We start from the raw sequence: 24,386 nt of genomic DNA, 5'->3' as shown, positions 1-24,386 counted from the left end.
AGGTAGCGTGGCTGAAACAGGAGAAGGAATGTAAACACACTACATTCGAATTTGCTGAGTATGCTGTGAGAAGTTACACTGCCAACGTGGTGAATGTAACACCAGTCCGTCAGATCACCGCAATGCAAAGCCAAAAACACTCATACAGTTTTCATAACTTTGTTTTCTAAAAAAAAATAAATAAATAAATTGGATTTTGGATGCTACAGTGAGTTTTAAATTCAAAATTAAAGCTCTTCTTTTGTAGCATTCTCGTTTTCATACAAGTTGGTGCATGAGTATTTAGGTTTCTCCCCTCTTAGAGATGGGACGAGACACCACTCTCACGGGACGAGATGTTTCACAAAATTGAGTCCACGATAACGAGAGGAGATTTTGGCACAATGTGTTATACCCAATATGAATGTTCCAATTTTCAAAGATTTTTTTTTTTTTTAATTGAGGAGACTGCAAGAAAGAAAATGAACTATTTAGTGTGCAAATGTAAACATAAACAGAGTCACTTTTATTACTGGCTCGTCTTTCAGCTGCAGCTGAGCTATTTTATCAAGATGAATGCAGTTCGTGCTAGCTGTGGTGGTTAACATAGTATTTATGCAGTGTTAAAAAAACTGTCTTTTACTGATATGCCAATATTTTACCATTTATTTAATCAACTGGGAAAATAAAATATCACCACACAGGTAATGTGTTAGTGACCATATATGATTTGGAATGCTAAAGTTTATTTTGAAGCATTGCCTGGCCTTCTCACCACGTTTGGTGCTGTATTTTACTATCATGTAGAGCAGTAAACAGGCTTTCACTTATATTCAATGTCTTGCTCAAAGACAGTTTGACATGGACACAATTAAACCCACAGCCTCTCAGCTGGTAGAGGACCACTCTACCACTGAGCCGTGCTGCTAACAAGCAGTGTATTTATAAAAATAAATAAAAATATTGTGGCACATGTCATCATATAAGACCTCGTCCTATCCATATTACTCAACAAAATGTCGGTGTCTCTTCTTACCTACTGAAGCTAATAATGGAAAATCTTTAAAAAAAAAAAAAAAAAACCCTCAAAACATTTTCCCCACTTTCATGTTAGTCTGTTGTTCTTAAATAGTTGACCAAGAAATATTTTGCTGATCTTTTGGAAGTTTTCAAGGATTTTTCTAACCATTCTAAATATGTGTCCTGACATACAAAATGGTTTGAATTGCAGATTTAGGTTTCATAGGATAGTGGTCTACTGGCCTTGGAGTTGGGCTGTCTCCTATTTTGATGGTATCACGTTTCCTGAAGTCAGAGGTTCTCCCCCAATTTGACCAAAAATGACACATAATCAACTTTTAAAACGTAACTCTCCATAATCAAGGATCCATTTACTGCGGGTCATTTTTATGACCAATGATTAGATCCTGGCAGCCATCTGCTATTAAATCAGCCAACTATAATATCTTACGTTGACGAAAGCTTATTATTTGTCATTTAAAAACATATGTTTTGACCTAACGTGTGCCAAAAAACTCAGCTTGCCTTGATCGAGACATGCTGAAAACTATTTTTGATTAGGGAAAAAAAATAAAAATAAAACATTACATTTGAGTCTTGTGTAACTGTTGGGTAACATTTGTTTTAACGATGCAATGGAGATTATTGTAATAACTGTAGTTCAAGTTCGGAGGTAGAATGTCCCCGAATATCATGCGGTGTTTGTGTTTTCTTTTTTGTCTTTTTTTTTGTCCTTTTCTTAAAAAGCTGCAGATCTTGTTAGTCTTTGCCCCTCCTCATGATTATACCCTCTGTGTCTTTCCAGATGCCAGATTTTTTGTCCAGTCCTGGGAGTCTGACAGTCATCTGGTTTTTATCTTGGTCACTGTGTTTCAGCGGTGCTCAGATTTGGACCAATGAAGGTAACCCATATTTCAAGAACATCCCTGATCTCTTCCCCTTATCATAGGGAGCACTTTAAATATATTTGTTCTAAGGCATATATATACTCACATAAAAAGAGAATGTTTTGGACCTATTTTTAGTGCTGTTGACCCATCTCAGTTCAAGAAACTGCCGGAGAAAAGAGGGAGGACACACATCTAGCATTTAGAATAAAATAACTGGTTGTACTGTATATTTTGTCTTTTGGGAAAACATCATAAAACACTGACACATTCAGAAAAACTTTTTTTTATCTGGTGCTACCACAATTTTGTTCACTTTTATATTTTAGGTCTGTGTTAAAGTCACATTTTTCTTCAGTTAGTGTTTGATTTTCTTTTGAGTTTCTTGTTAATCTCGTATAATGAAATTGTCATGGCGCATATTTCTTTCCTACGAGACATTTTTCCTCTTTCCTTAATCTCCATCTTCTGTTTTTCCTCTCTGTCTATCATCTGAGCCAAGTTGTGGTTTAATAAATCATTTCATTAACAAGACTTGCTCTTAGCCCTTAAAGGAAAACTGTTACCGGTACTTAACCCGACCCCCCCCCTTGCGTGTGTGTGTGTGTGCGCGCGCGTGTGTCGGGGGGCGGGGAATATAGTTTTTTTTAACTGACTGATTTCAGCGAAGAAAGAAATGCAACTTCCCTTTACATATACATTTGTGCAGATGTTTATTTGCATATGTGGTAGCACACACTTAAATATGTGTGTGTGTGTTTGTTTTTTTTGTATCAATGTGAGTATGAGGTACTTGAGCATATGCTGTGTGGCCCTTTCGCCAAGAGGCAAAATCAGATTAGAGTGGAACGCTGCAGGTTTGTGAAATAATGTGCTTGACTGCCCATAAAACATGAATGCACACAGCCAGCTCTGGACTACTCCAGCAATAACGCATACAAATGCAAAAACACCTATACAAAAAACAGGGTAAGAGTGCATCCTCTGTGGGTATTAGCAAAATGACATCTCATTAAATTTTGAGAGGGATGAGCTAAAAACTTCAAATGGGAAAACTTTAAAGGTGAAGATAAGCAGGAAATCTACTCTACCTGTTTTTATCACTTTCAAGGGGCTGTCGTTTTGCCACTCCCTGTCAAATTAAAATGATATCACAGTTGGCCAGGTAATGAGCAAATCATACCTTAGCTTGCATATGTCATATGACCAAACTCACAAAACAGGTGAGCTGTGAGCAACTGTGATGGCATTTTTCAGTCGATAACAAGTGGCAAAATGGCCACTGACTGAGTTGTATAAAAACAATTCATTTTCCACAAACACAATCTTAATTAGAATACCATGTTAAGCTTAATATGTAGAACACATCATTGTGATGATTGTTTTTGGGTTGACTTCCCCTTTAAAACAAATAGTTGGAGCAATGAGGTCATATAGTCAAAACAGAGATGTGCAAAAAATTTATCAGGCCACGATGGAGTTATACATAAGTTCGCAATTTAAAAACGTGGCAAGAGGAAAGAAGTTATGCTCGATGTGAAGTGAAAGATTTTCAGAAATCCTCAATACCATTGAAATAATTTCCTGTTGACATGCCCTGAGGTGTTTATTGATGTCGTTCATGTTGGAGTGCGTTTGCTGTTTTGCCTTCGGTACTATAATGATTTGATCATGAAATAGACAGAATCAGACTTTGGTTTCCTTTGGGGAATTCTTTCCAAGATGTACACAGCTAACAAGTAACCTTTTTAACGGTCATACAAGTCTAGATGGCTAGCGTGTACAAAAAACATTAAACTCAAACTTAGGCCAAGTTGTGAGTTACCAAGTCCTGAAGAGTGGGCACAGAGGTTATGAATTAATTCAAGTTTGTGTGCTTAGCCCTGTGCTGCCTGTCAAATATTTTTCCATTCGAAATGTGCTGTAAAAGCCAACTTTCATATCATGTAGCAATCAAAGCACACACACACTTTATACTGCAGGTATCATACCCACTTGGCAAATTACTAAATTCAAGTCAAATGTTTATTCAGGTCAGGTATATACTGCTCTTAGTTTTGTACTGTGTCTTCTTCTCCTTCATACATATGTGTGTGTGTGTGTGTGTGTGTGTGTGTGTGTATATATAATATATATATATATATATATATATATATATATATATATATATATATATATATTTATATATATATTTATATTTGTGGTCAATTGTAGTATTGCAATTGTGTTGTTAGGGCCGCTCGTTGCTGAATAACACTGAGTGTGATTTGGGGCAGAAATAATTTGATTGTCTTGTAAGCTGTGCCAAGATTTTATACTGCAGTCAAATGGCCTGATAATTGGACATATTTATATGCCAATGGAAATTTGATCCCTACTTGAATCCAGACAGACACACAGACATTCTCTCAGACCTGCGCACAAAACAGTTTGATGTAGAATGAAGAAGCGACACATTGATTCTCTGAGACTCAAACGGCTTCTGACAGAAACAAAATACCATAGATAGTACGATATTGCTAAATTGCCATGTGCTAAATGCACATTTTGGTATAGTTGCTAGTTTCTGCACTATTAAAGTTGCTCAAACTACCAAAGACAAATTTTGTGAGTGTGCTTTTAACATACTTGGCCAATAAAAATGATTCTGATTTAGTATTATTCCTTACAATTAAACTGCAGTATATGATTGTGTCAAAGTGTCTTTTTTGATACTGATCAATGGTCTTTAAATAATTACACAGACAAGCTTCCAGAGAAGCCAAAACACTCAGAGCCATTTCATTGCAAACAAACGAGTCCAAGTCAGTTCAGCCTGAAGCACCACTAACCTTCTTTGGTCATGTTATCGTGTCCCGACGGTTAACTGTGACAACATACGTCACACTATTTCAGCCCATGCCGGCACAAAATATGACTGCTTGCAGGTCTGCCAGACAAGCAGTTTGCTTTAATATTTTATGTGACGTCTGTGTTTGCAGTTTCGGACGTGCAGTACGGACGCTTGGACACTAATGTGACTCTGGCATGTGGGAAGTCACAAATTAAGTAAGGAATTCAAAACGTGCGTCTATGCCATCTTGTTGTTTGCATTTCTCTTTTACAACAGGCAAGTTTGCGGCTAATGCACACGCCATTCTTTGTTAATTTACGTTATTGTTACTACATAATAATCAACTTGCTGTTTAAATCCGCCAAAAATGGCCAATATTTGCCAATTATAATAACTTTTTACCTTTATGCACGCCAACCATTTACAGCATTTATATACAAGTAACACTGGGGTCATTATTGATCACACATGAATCCATACCTTAACTTTGTATCTTTAAAAAAACTATCATGAAATTTGTTGATAACATTATGTCTTTCAAAACATAACATTTTTTTTCAAGCAATAATTAGAAATTGAAATTGAGCAAATAGATGTCACTATTTTACACGCAACCTTAAGTTGTGTTTGTTTAAAAAAAATCCTAAACTGTAAATGGTATTGTGACATACATTAAGCAAAAATGTGTTAAATATAAGAAACATTCAACTTCTAGTAACACAAAAAAATGAATTAATGTTCTTACAACTTTATCTATTGTACACCAATTGTGCAACCAAAAATGTTATTTTCTCAGATTTCTTTAGTTCTGCACAGAGGCATGTTTACTTTCCATTTGAATCGAAATAAAACATTTGCAAACATGATTTTACTTTTGAAAACAATGACACACTTTCTGGCATTGTGGCTCAAACCAGCTACCAAAATGTAAATACTTTTTTTTTTTTGCAATTTTGAAAAAAAAATTTGACTGGGTGAAATTCATCACCTCTCATCATCATCATCATCATCATCATCATCATCACCTTGAAGAAATGCTATACTCTCATCTTGCTTCTTTGGCATCTGCAAATTTTCACAGTGCAGTTTTGAGAAAAAGTGCACAATAATTCTCTTTTGAGCAAAGTTTTCCCAAGCTTAATAACATGTTTTCCCAGTAGGATACCAGTGGTGTGGCAACTAGATGACAGCCCAGCGTTACCATGGCACAAAGTAACATCAGATGGCTCGTTAGTTCTGCTGCACGTCAACCTTTCAGCCCAGGGCAACTACAGTTGCTATGACAACCAAGGGCTTCTCCTTCACTCCACCAAACTCAGACTGGGCCGTAAGTGTTCTCATTTCTTCAGTCTTTTAAGTTTTAATATGTCTTCAATTTTAAAAGTTCAGTTATACATTTGAAACAGTGGTGGTCACATTGGTCCTTGAAGGAAACTTGGGTTATTTCCACTACAATGACAAAGACTCTACTTCCTGTAACAGCCTCTAAAAGGAAATGGCTCCCTAAGTGGCCTTCCTTTCGAGGCAGAGGGCACCAAAGATATACAGTTTATTTTTCGTTTGACACCACTACTCCTACTACTTAATTTCAGGGATAATATAACTTGTGAACTCTGACTGTTGTTCTTCCAGATCCTCCTGGGCTTCTTAGTATTTCCTGTCAAGTTCCTAATCACACTCACGTTCGCTGTTCTTGGGTAGAATCAGTGAAGACCTTTCTCCCAGTCGAGTACAACGCCTCCCTCAGGTAAATGCCAATTACTGCAACTCAACTTCATGTGAAGTGACCACTCGGTTGCAGATTACATGTCCTCCTGAGAACCATCCTATTCATTTGTGTCAACTATAATGAGGATTTGTGTGTGGTCTACTTTGGGATGCAACTTTGCAGTGTAGGGGTGGGGGGGGAAAGTCGACCAAGCCAGGTAAGTCAATTCAAAAAACATAGGTCGACTAAAAATATCCGCCTCGAAGTGCGCCACTGTTTGCTACACAGACTTTTCTTACAGATGTGCGTAGTGTTACAATGGCCAGTGGGAAAGACTCCACAAAAAAGAGAATATTACAAGCTTAGAAAAATTTCCAATTAAAACATGAGTGTTAAAAATAAATAAATATAACCCCATTGCTTGTTTTGGTGCACCACCTTGTGGCTGAACAAATGGCTAATGCAACTGGTGTGCTTAAAAGCACTTACTGATTTCGTAGTTAGCGAGCTTTCATTAAAGACAATATTGGCACAGGGAGCTTCCTAAAATAAAGGAAAGACCTTCCCACAAATCACCAAGGCCGAATGAGCCAATAATATACCCTGCCCCTACAAACAACCAACTTTATAGTGGCTCAATTTAAGTATTTACATTTTTGCCAGTAGGGGGCAGTCAAGAATGAAACGTTTAATGCCCAGGTATGCTTGTCTAGAAGAAGAAGATGATGAATAATAATAAAAAGAACAGGAAGTTATTGACCACATAGTAGCTATCAGGCAGCTCCACTCTCAGGTTTACTCATGGAATACGTATTTGTTGAAACATCATCTGTACTGTAAGTGTATTTAAAAACAATCATATGTGTAACGTACGTAGTATAATATACATTATGTCGGTGTGAACTAAATTGCAGTGTGTGTTGTCCTTAAATTCTAATCACTAGCGTGTTGTCACAATGCTAACTAGCTTGCACAGACAAATTTTGCTGGTGGTTGTATGGTCTAAAAATTCAAATGCATAAAACATAACAAATTATTGATCATTATATCCACTCCAATTTACATCCGACCATAGTGGAATATGAAAAAATGGGAATTACTTGATTCTTCAATGGAATAATGGATTTTAAAAAACATTTTCTAGTGACAGCAGTGGACACATAATAGACTCAGTTTGTTTTTTTTGTTTGTTTTTTTCAAAAGTTTTCTCATGTCAGCCATATTTTTTTCCTTTTCAAGGGGTAGTGGCCAAGAGTGGCAACCTTGTCTAGTGGATGCAGTTCACAAGTACTGTGATGTGGAGCACCCATCCTTTTGGCAGACCATTCACACGCTTAAAATCACGGCCACAAACGCCCTTGGGTCTGAAACAACGGCTGCCCGGTTTAAGTTAGATATGCTCTGTAAGTATGAACATTCTTTTAGGTGGGAAAACTACACTCTCATTCACGTCGATGGACAATTCAGCGTGTGCAGTCAATCCAACCTGCATGTTTTTGAATATGGAGGAACAAGAAGTATCTGGATGAATCCCACGACATATATTTGCTTGATGCTCAATAAAAATTTATCATCATGAGAATTTTCAATACACGAAAAAAAAAACCCCAAAACAAAACAGAAATTCCAAGTAAATGGGTTTCTACCTGGAATGTTTTCAGCTATTAGCTTATCCAAACACTTTTTCTATCGTTTCAGTGAAACCTGACCCCCCAGAGTCAGTGTTGGTAAATGAGGTGGAAGACTTTCCGAAGAGGCTGATTATCTCATGGAACTTTCCCTCTTCGTGGCCGCTACATGATGCTTTCCCTCTAATGTTTCACATAAGATACAGGCCGCATGGATCGCAATATTGGTCAGAGGTCAGTAAGGAGTCGTCGTCAGTAAATTTCAGACATATCATTAGTGTACTTCATTGTTCTTATTTTTCCGCCTTCTCTTTGCTTAGATTTACACAGAGGAGACCCAAGTGACCATTTTTGATGCCTTGGCAGGCCACCCTCACCAGGTTCAAGTACGAGCGAGGGATGAGTTAGATGCGGAGAGTCAGTGGAGTGACTGGAGTCCTCTGCGTTATGGGCGGCCCTGGGAAGGTTAGGAAATGATCAGACATTTGCAATTAAAAAAAAAATACGGAAAACCTTTTTTTTTCATTCATTCGGTTTTATCTTATTTTTAGGGCTGTCAAAGTTAAAGCGTTAAATTTGGAGATTTCAACCAAAAGATGGGTGTTTCTGTAGTTTTACTCTAAAAAGTTGTGTAATGGCTTATTGAAAAATTGAACAAAAATGCACACTTTGTTTTCAAACTCTGTATTAGTTGTACAAAACTTCCTGCTTCAGTGACCTCTCCTTGGCCTTGCAAATGCTGCTGGAGTCTGGTGGTGAGGGGCAGAACTAAACCTAGAAGTGAGAAAGAATGAATTTTAATTTAACAATTTATTTATTTTAACAATTTTATTTTATATGAAAGTAATTATTTTACGTATCAGAGGAAGCTATTGCAAGAGTCTGAAATACATAAAATATTGTTTTTCTTGGATTTTACATTTATTCCAAGATTTTTGCTAAAAAATATGATGAATCACAATTAATTTGTTACAAAAAATGTAATTGCTTTACATCACCAGCTTTTGTTCAGGCATTCAGGTTGGGGACAGAAATTCATACATTAAGGCAAATATTTTTTTTTTCTTTTTCCATGATAATAAAAGCCCACAGAGCTGGAAATGAGGGTATTTTTTAATGTAAAAAAAAAAAAAGAAGAAGAACTTGTTCAGTGGCAAGCGTTATCTTAAAAGACCCCTTTATAATATGGCCACTAGTGTGTGTATCTATTCATTCATATTAAAAAAAAAAAAAACAGGTGATAAATTTTCTTGTCAGTGGCACACAACCTAAGTATTTTACATGACAAAAATTTCCGTCCATGGCACTGAGTTAATTTATTTTTGTGGTTAAGTTTAATTTTTTGAATTGAACTTTGAAAAAAAATAAATGAGTCTGGAATTAGACAGCTCATTTTATATGCAGTGCGATTGTTGTTTGCATGCGTGACTTGATAAAAGTTTTGTGTTTTTTTTTTTAGTAACACTTGCATTTAATAAAATCCTGGTAAATAAATTTAGCTTGAAATATAACCACTGATGATCTGCTTATTTTTGTTATGTGCAAGTTTCCACTGATTCCTCTCGAGAACGTGAAATGTTGAATTGAGCAAGCGTTGGTGTCGACAGCACTTGACGTATGTACGTGTTTGTGTGTCGGTCCTGCAGAGCCCACCACATCTGAACCTCCAGAGGATAATATTCCAGACTATTTTTTTCCCTTCAACACAAAGCCAGAAACCTCGACTTCAAAGTCACTTAGTAAGTCTCTCGAAATGATAAATGTGCGGTCGCATGCAATATCACTTTTGCCGTAAATGTGATATAATGACACGCCTGACTGTTTGTCAAAAAAAAAAGTTTTTCTTGGGTTTGAACGAAATTGGACAGATCGAAGCACTTTTTTGTCACAGCATGCAGCCATCATCACTGACACAATAATAAGGCATCATTTACTGCTAGTGCGAATGGCCAAATGACATTTAATTCCACCAAAACGTACCTGTGAGCTGTCGTTGCTTTCTATAGTATACGAAATAATGAAAAGGTAATTGCTTGAAAGCTGGCCGTTCTCTACAGAATGCACCTGGCATGTCGTTCTTTGGTACACTCAAAAAGTACACGCTCGAAAGTCGCTCCATGATACACTCAATTTTGCAGAACTGCATCTGTGAGTGATTAGAGCTTCGCAATGTTTTGTGAACCAGATGCATTCTCTTTGTGTGTTCTCAGTCACTCCGCATCAATCAGTGTACTACCACAAGAATTTTTAAAATGTGAATTGGCCCTCACTTTGATTTGTATTTGTGTACTTTATGAGGTCAACATGTTGTAAATATTAATGTAAAGCAATGTTTGCTTATTTAGTGTGATTTTATGTCAAAAATATATGTGCGCATTCATGTGTCCCTCTGACAACCCAGAGACGTAGTTATGAATTCTTAAACGACTTATTTTACTTTGAGCTTCTTTTCCAATGAATGTCTAATCTCTCCTTTCCAGAGCCGGTTCAACAGGATGACGGTAATTTGGGATTGGTGATTCTGCTGGTTTTGTTTGCTGTGGTTATCATAGCCACTGTCCTTTCTCTCATCTTTGTGGTGTGGTAAGGCATTCTTACAGTTCACAACAAACAATCATTTGAACCAATTGTTCTCTTTTCTTTTTTTCTTTTTCTTTTTTTTTGGGCGTTCGTTTGTGTGAATTGTAACTCGTTTTTGTTTTCTGTTTGCAGGGTGAGGCACAGGCGGCGTGAACATGTGACCAAACAAGAGCTCACCTCTATGGTCAAAATGAAGTCCATGCCAGTTTGATGTAAGTGAGACCCTCTGCTAAAAGTGAAACTGTGGTGCTACAAAGAAAAACAAATCAATCTGGTCCTCGAGGCCACTATTCTACATGTTTAAGGTGACACTAATCCTGATTATTGGATGCAGCATAGTAGCCATTGTGGACCGATATTGCCCACTCTTGATATTAAGGTCTTTTTTTTCTGAAAATAATGACAGTGTATGTTTTTTTTTGTTTGTTTTTGTTTTTAGTTGAATAGTAATATAATAGCACTATAATAGAATATAATAAAGTAGAACATTAAACAAAAAAACAAGTAAAAATTTCCATGAAGAGTTAGGTTGTTTTTTGTTTTTCGAAAAAGAAAAAGGCCATGTATAGTAAGACTTATTTTTTGTAAAGTGTTTTTTTTTTAAACCCACCATGCCATTTTTTGGAAACCCCCTCAACCATGTTTCTGATTATTATTATGCTTGCTCATGAGCTGATTACTTAAATCTCATCTGTTTAAGACAGAAATATCTAAAATATCCCAGAGTTGCCCAACCAACATACTGTTTTCCCTCACTGAACTTTGGTTCAAGTATTGCGGCTTCACTCACTGATTTTTATTCATGACTATATTTTTTTTTATAATGGGTTTACCTCACTATTTACATTTATGCATGTTTTAACTAAAACAAAACAAATTTAAAGAAGAAAAAAGACGTTATTTATTTTTAATTTATTTTGCAAAGTCAAAGACCCAAAAAACAAAAACAAATTCAAACCCTTTTTTGTAGTTTTTGAGCATAACTTTATTGAATGTATTTTTCCTCCTTAGACCAGACAAAATAAATAGTTAACATTTTTTTAATAAAAATAAACAGAAAAAAGTGGACCAAATGGAAAAAAAAGTTCAATCTCTATTTCACAGATTTTGATTTTTGTGTATGTTTTTGGGAACATGTGTTAAACGCGGGAACACTGGAAAGCTCGAGAAAACTATTTGTCAAAACAACGCATCCACGGCCACACAATAGAAAATCTTTGACGTAATTTGATCAAGATGAGCCTCGGGTCACCACCACCATATTTGTGCATAACAGACTGCAGGAACAAATGGTATAATCCCCCTCACCTTTTTTCGTGTTGTTGCACATGTTTTCTGACTATGATCACTTCCCAGGCGTGCGGTTGTACATCTCCTCAGCTTTGCCCGTTTGGCAGATAGTTGCGGATGGCACACATGGCCTCTGTGGTGAAGATAATTATAAACCTAAAGGGCACACTCTCTTATTCTAAATCCATTTGCAAAGTTCAAACATGCGTCATGGCTGTGAGACAAACAAACACAATGGGAGTAAATACAATACATCTCTTGGCTGAATTCATTAAACACCATTTTGATGAAATACCATAACATGATACATTGAAGAAAATCGCGTCCTCGAGTTGCTATATCCAGCACATATTATGGTCTTGTAAATATCTTCTCCACTCTGTTATTTTCATCTGGCAGTGCTTACCGATATGATATATGGATGTTTTTAATGTGGCGTCCTGTCTTTTTAGGTTAATGTCAAACATCATCTACTCCTCAGCCCGTTCTAGGGCTCATCTGAAGACTCGGCCATCATGACAGCATGCCGACGTTCCATATTCAACTGCAACAAACGAACCGGAATCCGTTTAGGATCTGTGACGACGCTAACAATCCGACCAATGTCCCTTTACAATCATAACATATAAGACTCACGAGTCAAACCACGTTTCCCAACATGCATCTGCAGTACGAGCCTCCTGGAAGATCTTTTGTCCGCCCCCTCAGGTGATTCCGGTAGTCGCCAGTGACATTGGTCTACAAGTGTCCGTTAGAACAGACAGACTCAACGTTGCAATTTTTGACCGGCTGCATTCTAGTGTCAAGAGGACTAAAGAAGGGCAGCTGACATCAAGTGAGCAACTTGAATTGTAAACACGTATTCTTTTTGTATTTATGTTGCATGGTCATGTTCTTTTTTTTTTAAATGCCTCTTTTTAATCATCCATCCATGGAGGGTGTGTAAGTGTAAAGTATGCCTCACTTGGGGTGAGACGGGGACCCGATAAATACAGTACCTGGTCACAAATCACCAGCATTATCACAACTCCCAGCGCTAGAAAATTTTATTGGAATAAGTATGGTAATATTTTCGTCAATTTGTTCATGATGACTCAGATTAGTCAGTGGAAGGGGCATTTTAGCTTCTTTTATCAAACAAACATTTCATCCAAAACAGTATTCACTTGACTAATTTAATCATTTGAAATGCATCCATAGTAGTTTTCAGCAGTTAGTGTAGCAACTTTGAAAGTTTTCCGGTTCAGGTCAACAATTTAAAAGCATATTTTTGGGAGGTTAGAGAAAGAAAGAAAGAAAAATCCCAAAAGCATTTGTAGTATGCAACTTTGGCTCACTAATAAGGAGCCCGTTCACATGATGGTTTAGTAGGATTTTGTACAAGCTATGTAATATAATTGGCAAATTTGTGATTTACAGATGTGGTTTTGAAGTACAGTCCAATTTTATTTTTTGTCCAGGTTGCTACTAAATTGTCCGAAAACATTTTGCAGCTGCGCCGACAAGCTTTCTGTTCAACGTAGCGCACAAGATCGAAGATAGGAACGTTTCTGTGTTTTATTTTCACAAGCAAGGTGACAGTTCTGATAAGAAGGCCGACACCACAGTAAGTAAAGATGGATCTATTCATTACAGTTTTGCAGAGAAAGGAAAATTATGGGTCAGTTCCAAGTCCGCGCTTGACCAGTAGTATTATGGCCATGTGGTTTGGCGAGATAGTCGAGGATCACGGTTACCGTGGTTACCTGACAAAAGCCAATCTTTGTCTCTCTGCGCTTGGGTCCTAAAACCTTGTGATCTTTGGTAAACAGTAATGACTGGTTGGCCAGTGCTCACGAGAAGCCCCAAATACCTCAGTTTGTTTAGTGTTTTTTCTTTCGTATTTCTCCTGTGTCCTCGTGACGACACTGTCGTGATCCAAAGCTGTGCAGTCCATGACTGACTGACTGTGTACGATGCATCAGGAGCACAAGGTGCGTAGAAGTCAAGCTAGTTGTGTTTTGACGACTGTATGTTCTCTCAAGCTAGCCCCACATCGAATGCACAGGTCTAGTTGAAGCTTTGTTGTTTTTTTTGTAATTTTGTATATCACATGGATGAAATGAAACACATTTCCTGGTTATTTTTTTGGATGTACATAGCCGATTTGGGATAGCACATTAGTTCAGTCATTTTAGCTTATTGGGAATTCATATTTAAATAAATGGTAGGAAACATTTGAAGTGAATAATAAAGTTTGAAATTCCAGAGAACAGCATATAAGAACATCACTGAGAGTTATCTGTATGTGTGTGCCCAACATTGTGTTTGTTGTCTCGATAAGTTTTATGAAGCTGTTCTATTAAGAATTGCTTTTCAGTGTCACTGCATTTTTTTTTCATGAGGTTCTCTTTTTTTCTTGACAGTGATTGAATTCAAATACCAATGAAATGGAAAAAAAAAAAGCTTAAAAATGGGAATGGACTGTCCAATTAAGCGTTTCAAATTGAACCATTGTCAATAATTCATCCAGATTATGACCTGCATCGATAAAGGTACACTTATGAAAATGAAACTGAATTAAAAACACAACAAAAAGATGTATTTTGTAATACAAATGCCATTTCCATTCTATTAATGACAGTCCATAATTCCATGTGAGCCTTTTCTTTCTCTCCATTAAAATGTTCTTCCCTCTTTAATATGTGATGCCGGGAGCCTGTTGTTTGTACACTCAGGCATCCTCATGTTTTTTTTTGCTTCATTTGCAAGATATCATCATAAGCTGTTATTCCCTTCCTGCCCATGTATGTATCTGTAAAAAATAAATACTATTTTATCACATCAGCAGTTTTCGGGTGGTTTGTTGTAACAGTAAAAGCTGCAACTTTTGAGTTGTGTGGTTTTCTGCTGCCGTACCAAACACAAGTTCAGGATGTTGTTTATTGAGATTAAAATAATGGTGCATCACATCACATCGCTCCCTCCCACTGACAAGAGAAAAAATCTCTGTGCAAAACGATCTCTGCACTTTGACTCAAAAGGAAACAAGTGCATTTCTAAGGAGAAGGGAGAAAAAACAACTTTGAAGTAATTGTAGCAAGACAACTGCCAGCTCAGTTAGCCATTGTCCTTAAACAACCTATTCATTTGTGTGTACTATTTTGTCCATTTTTTCTGTGTATGATAAGGCTTTTTTTCTTTTTGGCAAGGGTTTTGAAAAAACTATAATGCATATTAAGGCTTTAAGGATGTTTTTTTTGGGGGGGGGGTGGGGATGAGAGAAAAGACTGACTATACATGGCCTTAAAAAAACACTTTCCTATACATGGTCAATTTTGCATTAAAAAATAAAAAATTCCTTATTAAAGTATACATTGTTATACAAAAAAAACCCCACTTCAAATACTGTTTGTAAAAGAAAGCCTTTATATATATATATATATATATATATATATATATATATATATATATATATATATATATATATATATATATATATATATATATATATATATATATTACATGCCGTGTACAAAAACATGCCTTTAAATATGTATCTATATAAATATATGTGTATCTCTCTCTCTCTCTCTCTCTCTCTCTCTCTCTCTCTCTCTCTATATATATATATATATATATATATATATATATATATATATATATGTGTGTGTATATGACTGTTTAGTAATGTCTTTATTTAATTATTCATTACCATGCATTGTGAGGCTTTATTGTTTTTACGTAAAAACAAACTTGAATAGAAAGCCTTTTTTTTTTAAAAAAAAAATAAATGACGATGCTTTTTTTTTCTGGGGGGGGGGGGGGGGACACCATGTGTGACTAAGAATGCATATTCTTTTTTTTTTGCAAAATAATATGCCCATGTATAGTAAGGCTTTTTTGTGAATGAAAAAACACGTATTTTAAGGCTTATTTTTACGGCTATTTTTTATTTTGTTTATTTTTTTCAAAAATTGACCATGAATAGTAAGGTTTTTTAGAGGGATGGGTGTGGAAAAAACACCATGCAAGAAAGTTTTTCTCACAAAAAAGCCTTACTATGCATGTAAATGCCGTGTACAAGAAAATGCCTATATATATATATATATATATATATATATATATATATATATATATATATATATATATATATATATATATATATATATATACACACACACACACATGCATTTACATGCATGTCAATAAAGAAGACGTTTTCAATGGAAATTAAAACGACCATGTATGGTAAAACAGTGTATGGCAGTGGATCAAAATGAATTGGCTGTGTAAACTCCAGAATATTTACACTATAAAATCAGACAATTAACAGTAATTAAACCATTATATTTTCAAAATGGAAATACACAACATACTGTTTTAATTAAAATGTCGTTAACGTTTTTAACATGGTCATTTACGATTATTCATAACCATTGTAGTGCTCCAGAAAAAAAATAAAATACAAATTCAGTCCACTTTACGTTCATTGTCGCCATCTAGTGCAGAGATGATGTCAATAGCCTTTCCTTGGCGTAAAAATACACCGTCATTAACTGGCTAAAATTTAGAACAAAACCTATCAACATATTCAAAAACTGTCTAAAAAAATATACATAAATAGTTGTGCACACTATAGCTAAAACAATAATGCAAAGTTGCAAGAAACCAGTGTTATACAAGACATTTTCCCCATGAGTGTAACAATAAATAGCAAGTGATTTCACATTTCTACCGAAAATATTTCAAACATAAAAATCTATGAGATATGCTAGCACTAATTATTTAAAAAAAGGCGTTTTTATATAGACTGTTCCACCATAACTATAATGAAGCATGTACAGTGGAATTGTGCAGAAGAAAAGGTGACACTTCTTAAGACATTTTGTTTAAATAAAATACAAGAAAGAGAGACAATGTTGTTGTGACAATGTACAGTCATTTACAATTGAATAAATATTGTAAAGGCGAAGTTGCACAAATATTCTACTGGGGTGTTTAAGGTAGCAATGTGAAAGTTCCTGTGATTGGCACTCTTTTTGTTCTTTTTTTTCCCCATCAATTTCTTCCAGTTCCCTAGTCTACTGCGGTCTACACATCGATGGCGACTCCATGTTTGGTTGAGATGACATCTCTGGTTCCAGTCAAGTACATGAGTACGGAACACAGGTGGGGAAGCGTCGCCGTGGTGCTGACGTATAGCCAGTAGGGGAGCGGCGCCGTGTTCCCCAAGGGACACACCCACAGACCGCGGCGCACGGCATCCCGCACGTGGTGCGTGGTCATGGAAATGAAAAGCATCCAGGGCAACGAGCACCAGGCGTCTTTGAGTCGCCCGAGCCACATGAGGAAGCGCAGGGACAGACAGAGGACGGGGATGAGGGAGGAGCAGTGGAGGGGAGGACGCTGAGGAAGGGAGACGGCGGCCTGCGTGAGAAAAATGACGAGTGTTTATTCATTCTCAGAACGTTTGACTCTTATGTTTGAAAAAATGCACCTTGAGTGACAGCGAGCCAGCCATGTAGAAGTGGTCCAAGTCAATGACGGACGCCAGGAGACCTGCCAGCAGCACCTCATAGACGTCGCTCTTCTTCCTGAGCCCGATGACAACGGCCCAGGACCACAAGCCCACGAGAGCGTGCGTGCCGTTGTCCAGGGCGGCGCGCAGCCACAGGTGATGCTGGATGAGCGGGAGCTGCAGGGCGTGGTCGGCCGCGACGCAGAACACGCCAAGGCCCGCCGAGGCCAGCAGGGAGGCGGAGCTGAAGGTCTGCAAGAGGGCCTGGGCCTTCTCGGTCTCCACGGCCAAACTGAGGGGGACGGGGGCGCCCTCTTCCCTGAGGCCCATGCCCAGCAGTGGTGATGAGTCCAGTTTGGAGTAGAAACCTTGCATGTTGATGAAGAGATGGTCGGTGGCTGGACGAATGCCACTGAAGGTCAGCAGAGCTCTAGCAGGCTGCAAACATTAATAATCATGATTAGTGATGGTGAAATAAAGCTTTTTGAAGCAATCAATCTTCCCAGTCAGTTTGTGTGCACATGGTTCAACGCTTCGTGTAGCTTCATTTGCTCTATGGCGCCATCAAGTAGTCAAAATTAAGCAGTAAAGCACAGAACAAAATAACATAGAATGTTTAACAGACAATGGGAACCACAAGTAACAATATTGAACTTTTTGCAGTGTGAAGTACAAATACTGCATAAGTAAAAAATAAAGCATAAAGCACAAAAGAAGCATGAGTTCAAAGTTGTCATCTCTTGTGAGAATTAAATCTGTGACTAAAGGAATAGAAAAAACAAGTCGAATAACCGCACTTTCTGAACTACACACACGTTCGAGGACAAAAAAAAGCAAAATATGACGGCTTCCCCACAACCATCTGCCATCGATCACGCAATTTTATTTTGGAACTGACGCTTGCCTTGAATCGAGGCTTCATTTCCACACCCACTTTGACATTCTCCAAAGCCTTGCTTCAATTGGTCCATTACTACTGTACTATTACTAATAATAATATTAATAACAAAAACAATAATATTAAGCCTTTCAGTGCCAAGCGTTATTGGAAAAGGAAACATCGAGAGGGCAAGCCTCTCAAAGACAACAGACTCCTGTGTGCTCCTTACTATATAGATGATGGAGATAATGCATGTAGATAATAGCTGTGTTATAAGTGTGGAAACACTGTCATCAAATGGTCACAGTTATCACTAGAGTGCTCAACTGACTTATATTTGGTAAGCATTGCTCAAGGACGTCAGCTCCTGTCCAAAAAAAAGACCAGAATTGTATTCTTTATTATTGTTATTACCATTTTAAAAGACGATTATTTATTTATTTATCATTTATCAGTTATTCATTCAACTGATTTCAGTGAATGGGGTTCCTGGAACTAAAGCAAGCAGCTGCAACGAGTGAGAAGCAGAAATTTAGTTTTAGTTTTGATTGTATATAGGAGTGCTTTAACACATGTCAAATACTGGTTAATTCAAACACGGTTTTCATTTATAATTAAAAAAAAAAAAACATAATGGAACTCCATTAAAAAAAAAAAAAAAACGGAGCATAATCAATGGAGCACACAGAAAACCGATCTGGTTGCCATTGTCTTGCCAGGAAGTTGTCGCTTTGGTGAATCTTGTTAAGACAAGCTCCAAATGAAATTCCCCTTCTCTAGTGACAGCTAGCTTGAATCCGAATGCTGCATTGTGTGGGCTGTCAACGGCTCGAGCTCTGCTAACGTCGAATAATACGGTGAACAAACACGGCATTCCATTGACATTGATCCACATTTATAACTAAAACCGAGACGGCATTAAATATTGTTTTATTATTACTTTTTTTTTTTATTCAGATGATAATAATGAGACTCACCTCACCTCATCATCTCGTATTGGAAGCCCAGCAACAAACACACTCACACGCAAAGAACCTTTCTTCCTCTCAACTAAAACTGTGGGCATGGCTCATTAGCGCCACTAAGAGGATTGTATGTCACATATGTTGGAAGAGAATAACATAAGCGGGAATCACTTTGTGATGCATGTATTTTATTTTATTTTATTCAAGAATCAACGTAATAATAAAGATGATTAAATATTTGTAATGTTGAATATTATGTTTTGGCATTGTTGGTTTGTGTCGTCATGGGGTTGCTGGTGGTGACGTCAGTCCGGTCGGTGGTCGTGTCCGTTTCCATCCATCCATCCATCCATCCATCCATCCATCCATCCATACATACATACATACATAGTAGCCGACTCGAACCTCCAAATTCAAAGGGGCGTTCGGGTGCACTGTTATTAGCCAGAGTTGGAAATATCTGAATTCTAACCTTCATTGAATGCAGCGTTTCTTGCCATCTGGAGAAGTGAAGCTTCCCAGCGGTCACAAGTGGTACTGTAGTCACTAAACCCGCCTAACCCGAAACCTGAAGTTCTATTCTAACTCTGTTCTATATTGACTTTATTGCTGTTTTTAACTGTTATATATCTGCTTTAGAATTTTAGTAACTGTACAACACTTTGCTCATGTGCTTTACAAATAAATTTTGGCTTGACTTGAATATATTGCTTTATCGTTTTAAATTTTGCGCTCGGTCCACAACAAGAAAACCAGTCTGCCTTTAGTATATGACTTTTTTTTTTAATTCAAAATTCAAGCTTCTTTAGAATATAATGCACCAGACACTGAATCAACAAGGAAAGTTGTTATTTTGGAGTTCAATAAAATGAACCCAGTCACGGCGCTGGACACAGTGCTGCTGTCCTCTTGTGGTGGAGTTTAATTTTGCAACTGGCGCGTTATCCATTTGCAAAAGACTAGAACTTTTTTTGTTTCTTTTTTATGTAATTAATTATAGAGGATCAGGGATTAAATTGGAAAATACGCCGTTTTTGATACCCGGGCCGGACTTTTGATATATCTGGTGAAAATATTTGAAGGTATGACCATGTGACGTTTGCCAGGACAAAAGAATTAGAAAAGCAAAATTCTTAGATCCATCCATGCATTTTCTGTTGGCGCTTCTCCTTCACTCGGGTCGTTGGCTTGCTGGTGCCCATCAACGCTGCCTGCGAGCTGTAGGCGGGAGATACACTGAACTTGTTGTCAGCCAACTGCTGGGCAGACAATGACCAACAACCATTCACGCACCCAATCACACCTAAGGACAATTTAAAGCATCCAAAATACCTACCATGAATGTTTTCGGAATGTAAAAGGAACCCGTAGTGCCTGGAGAGAACCCACGTGGGCACGGGGAGAACCCGCAAACTCCACACAAAAAGCCAAGAGACAGCTGGAATTGAACTAGGGACTCTGAACCGTGAGGCGAAAGTGCCAACCACTTTCCACTGCGCCGCCCCAAATTCTGAGATGCAATGATAAAATATCAGTGTCGATTATAGATGGTAAAAGCAGTTCTTGTGGAAAAGAAAAGGCTGCCGCATGCCTGAGAACGAAGGAGCGATTGTGTCATTCATCTATTTATCAATGTAAGGTCAAAGTAGTCATTAGAACCGAGGGAGGTTGTCAGGCCTTTTTGATGGCTTCTCCGTGAGCACACACACTCACAAGGCACAACACACACTAGATATCAGAGGTTAATGTGGTTCACATCCTTGCCACAGACAACGAGCATGGCCAACCATTTCAATTGCCATTTAATTAAAATCCCGGTCCGAATACCAGGTGAAGAGTTCAATCTGTGCTGGCTTCTTTCTGAAACTTGTAACGAGATGTCCGGGGGACAACGGTGACAAATGCTGAACAAGTGAGTGCAACAATGCAGCTGTCTCATGCTCTGTTTATACTTTTGAAGCTAGCAATTAGCTTGTCTAAAATTGTGGATACAAGGAGAGCAGAGAGGAATAATGAAAAAAACAAAGGCACAGAGATGAAAACACTAAACATACGTTTTTGTTTTTTTTTCCCCCGATCGTACTAGGGACATCCCAATGACACAGTGCATTTCCTAGCCCCTCACCTCTGCTATCACAACAAATTGCCTTGGCCTAACCTCAACCAAAATCCAAATCAAAACTATACTAAAAGCAAGTCTTGACCCTTCAAAAAAGGTCTGAAAATGGGGGTTCCACCAAAATGGTCCCGGCAAGTACAAGGGTCCCCACAAAGATGGTAAAACCCGGAATTTGGTCCCCACCACGGTGCAATAACAAACGCACACACATGGGCACGCACACTGACAGCAACAGCTGACATCTGTTAGATGGTGTATTGATTTGTCCTCAGTCTCCGTATTGGCCTGCCAGAACTTGTCAGAATAACGAAGAGAGAAGAGCCAGGTAGTTTTAAAGTGACAGATATGCACAAGGAGCAGCAAAGGTTAAGAGAGACCAAGGATCTTTATCCACCCATCGTATTCGTTAGCCTTTGTTCACAGGGTAAAAAGCGGGTAACTATCCACACTCATATTCACATCTTTGGGCAATTTAGAGACTTTAATGTGCCTCCGGAAAATTCACGCAAGCATGGCAAGGACATGCAAAAAATCACACGGCAGGGGGCCTGAGCAGAGATTTAGAGACTGGTCGATGAAGAAGGAAGAGGATCCAACCCTATTACATTTCCCCAGGGTGACATAAATGAGTTCCGCATTTTTAAATCAAGTTAACGTGGACTGCAAGGCTCAATGTAATATTTATTTACATTCAAGAACCGCTGCGATCCATCCATCCATCGATCAATTTTCTATAGCCGCCTTTCCTCACAAGGGTCACAGGCTTGCTGGTGCCTTTCCCAGCTGACTTTGGGTAGTAGGCGTGGGGACACACTCAACTGTTGCCAGCCAATCGCAGGCCACACCGCAGGCTGATTTATCAAATGAAATCAATGGCTTGTGACAAAATAAGAGACAGTGCCATCTTTCATTGTGAAATGGTCACATTTAATGGTTGAAACCTGTCATTGTATATACAGCTATAAAAAAGACCCCAGGTACAGGTAACGACATTCTACTGCTAATACATACATTAATATTTTTTTATTATTATTATTATTATTAAATAATAAACTTTTGTTCAATGTTAAAGTTACGTATCATAGTTTACAAAATAGGATCAGAGAAATAAGCCATTATGAATGTTGGATTAAAAATAAAAGCCAGAAAAAGAACTAAAACCCTATATGTGTTTTTGTAGTTGTTTCTTCCATAAAATACATATTTTTAAAAAACACAATAAAACACATCAGTACTCATCAGAATAACATAATACCAACAGTTGATCTTGGCTACTGAAAACTGCAAAAAGACATTTTCTATGTATGTGAAGGCGTCAGAAAGCAAAGTGATTTGAGTTATTTTACAGCCATCAATGCCTCCCCAAAAAACAGCCTTAACTTTGTCAAACGTAATACAAAAAATGTTGGGCACCTTGAGACATAATCACATATATAGATATATTTGTTCTTTTGTTTGTTTACAATCACAGTCCTTGGAAATTGCAAGCTAATTGTCTGTCCAGGCTTTTTTTTACTGACCTCTTGCAAGTGTTAGTCCTCACATCCCAACCAAATCATCTATTGAATTTTGAATTTGAAGGGCACGGATTTCTAGTGGCTTTCATCACTTTGTGGATTACTCCTTCATTATGTGAAAACCATTCATTATGCTTTTCAAATGGATAAAACCTGCACGTTTTAGGGGCTGTTTTACCGCAGGGGGGTGGGGTGGGGGGGGGGTGGTAGTTGAGTCTTTGGCATGACAGTTTAGCTGTATGGGGCACTGGGGCACAGACACATGCGCACATATTCGACTTTCATGTGCGCGCTTTTGTGTGACTCCCGCTGTATTTTCACACACACCAAAAAATTGGGTGGAAAGATAACAAAAAAAGGCAAAGGAGAGAGTCGATACTGTTACCAGCCAAACAATTTAAATTAAAGCCAGCAGGTGCTGTTAGATGACAACTGTTTGCAGCGATGCTCCTATTGTTGCTGCTGATGAAGACGATGATGAAGATGACGCCACAGCCAGAAGGCTCCTCCGTGTCACCAATAATTGAAAATGCTGCATGGGGGCATTGTCCAAGTCATCTTGGCAAGTAAGTGTATGATAGACAGAAATGATTAATGCACTGTATCCTTGGGACTTGTGCAAAAAGAGAGAAAAAAAAAAGATCCAGCCTCTTCTTCGTCGTCGTCCTCCTCCTCCTCTTGCTTCCACAGTTAGACATTTCCATCTAGACGAGAGAAGCAAAAAAATGTGAATCAATGACCTGCTATTTTAACAAGATGAATCAACTCTGGAGAAATTGCGTGTGAACGCTGAAAGCTGAATGAAAAATCGGTCCAAGAATATAAAAGAACATAGGTCTCAAACTCCAGTCCTCGAGGGCCGCAGTCCTGCATGTTTTTGATGCTTCTGTCATAAATACACCTGTTTCAAATTATTAGCTCATCAGCAAGCTCTGCGGGACCTTCAAAATTATCCTAATCATTTGAATCAGGTGTGTTTAAGAGCGCAGCATCGAAAACGTGCAGGTTTGCGTCCCTTGAGGACTGGAATTTGAGGCCTATGTGATAAAATAATTTGGAATTATATGAAATAATACTGAATCATGGAGGGAGATATTGAATGGTATGAAAAATTGTGTGTGTTTTTTTTATAATGTTAAAAAATTGGGGAACACCATTTGGTCGAAAAAAAATATTTTTTTACTTTTATTGAGCAATTTTGGGAAAACATACTAGGTTTAAGATGGACACTTTACGCTTAGAACAATTTAATTGGTCAAAAAGTGCAGAAATTAAAAGAAAAAAGTTGTTTTTTATTTTCCATAAAAATGTGGTGGAGGTAATCTATACAATATTTGAACATGGAACCGTTACAGTCGGTAAAAATATGAAAAAGTTAGAGGAGCGAAAACAAAATATTGTCTTTTTTAGGTTTTATTTTGAAAAAAAAATAATATAGTGGAAATTATGAGCCTATCAGTTTAAATTTGGAAAGTGAGAA

At 37.6% G+C, this 24,386-nt stretch overlaps 3 protein-coding genes across 6 annotated transcripts in view; 1 reads left to right on the top strand and 2 right to left on the bottom strand.

Moving 5' to 3' along the window:
• Positions 1-14,748, top strand: part of il11ra (interleukin 11 receptor subunit alpha) — a 29,463-nt gene extending 14,715 nt beyond the window's left edge. Inside the window, exons 2-12 of one of the 2 annotated variants that reach the window (XM_088435892.1) lie at positions 1,805-1,901; positions 4,868-4,934; positions 5,880-6,046; positions 6,352-6,466; positions 7,667-7,830; positions 8,126-8,289; positions 8,376-8,520; positions 9,702-9,794; positions 10,536-10,638; positions 10,768-10,847; positions 12,378-14,748. In XM_088435892.1, the coding sequence (XP_088292018.1) occupies positions 1,805-1,901; positions 4,868-4,934; positions 5,880-6,046; positions 6,352-6,466; positions 7,667-7,830; positions 8,126-8,289; positions 8,376-8,520; positions 9,702-9,794; positions 10,536-10,638; positions 10,768-10,846 (1,194 nt within the window). In that variant the 3' untranslated portion in view covers position 10,847; positions 12,378-14,748. Of the gene's footprint in view, positions 1-1,804; positions 1,902-4,867; positions 4,935-5,876; positions 6,047-6,351; positions 6,467-7,666; positions 7,831-8,125; positions 8,290-8,375; positions 8,521-9,701; positions 9,795-10,535; positions 10,639-10,767; positions 10,848-12,377 lie in introns of both variants that reach the window. The other variant, XM_088435891.1, reaches the window with a different exon arrangement.
• Positions 14,749-16,233: 1,485 nt separating this feature from the next.
• On the bottom strand, positions 16,234-19,362 carry tmem267 (transmembrane protein 267). Of its 2 annotated transcripts, none has more exons than XM_088435323.1 (3): positions 19,283-19,362; positions 17,405-17,863; positions 16,234-17,334 (listed from the first exon to the last, which is right to left on the bottom strand). In XM_088435323.1, exons 2-3 carry the CDS (start codon positions 17,798-17,800, stop codon positions 16,999-17,001), a joined length of 732 nt encoding a protein of 243 aa, XP_088291449.1. In that variant the 5' UTR covers positions 17,801-17,863; positions 19,283-19,362; the 3' UTR covers positions 16,234-16,998. The 2 variants fall into 2 exon arrangements, with proteins under 2 accessions (XP_088291449.1, XP_088291450.1); XM_088435324.1 differs by having other exon boundaries at positions 19,288-19,356.
• Positions 19,363-22,290: 2,928 nt separating this feature from the next.
• Positions 22,291-24,386, bottom strand: part of cntfr (ciliary neurotrophic factor receptor) — a 197,841-nt gene continuing 195,745 nt past the window's right edge. For both annotated transcript variants that reach the window (XM_088434167.1, XM_088434166.1), the window contains one exon: positions 22,291-23,610. In XM_088434167.1, coding sequence (XP_088290293.1) covers position 23,610 — 1 coding nt within the window. In that variant the 3' untranslated portion in view covers positions 22,291-23,609. The remainder of the gene's footprint in view (positions 23,611-24,386) is intronic.

This window comes from Hippichthys cyanospilos, chromosome 15, assembly GCF_059441005.1.
Source record: "Hippichthys cyanospilos isolate Australia breed blue-spotted pipefish chromosome 15, RoL_Hcya_1.0, whole genome shotgun sequence".
NCBI classification, from domain to species: Eukaryota; Metazoa; Chordata; class Actinopteri; order Syngnathiformes; family Syngnathidae; genus Hippichthys; species Hippichthys cyanospilos.
The sequence above is the reverse complement of the archived record's forward strand: the minus strand, read 5'-3'. Positions and strand labels throughout refer to the sequence as shown.

Excerpts from the sequence above, each read along its gene's own strand:
- tmem267 (XM_088435323.1), bottom strand. The coding sequence starts at position 17,800 with ATGCAAGGTTTCTACTCCAAACTGGACTCATCACCACTGCTGGGCATG. Across the intron at positions 17,335-17,404 it reads CTGGCTCGCTGTCACTCAAG|GCCGCCGTCTCCCTTCCTCA; the intron begins GTGCATTTTTTC and ends TTTCTCACGCAG.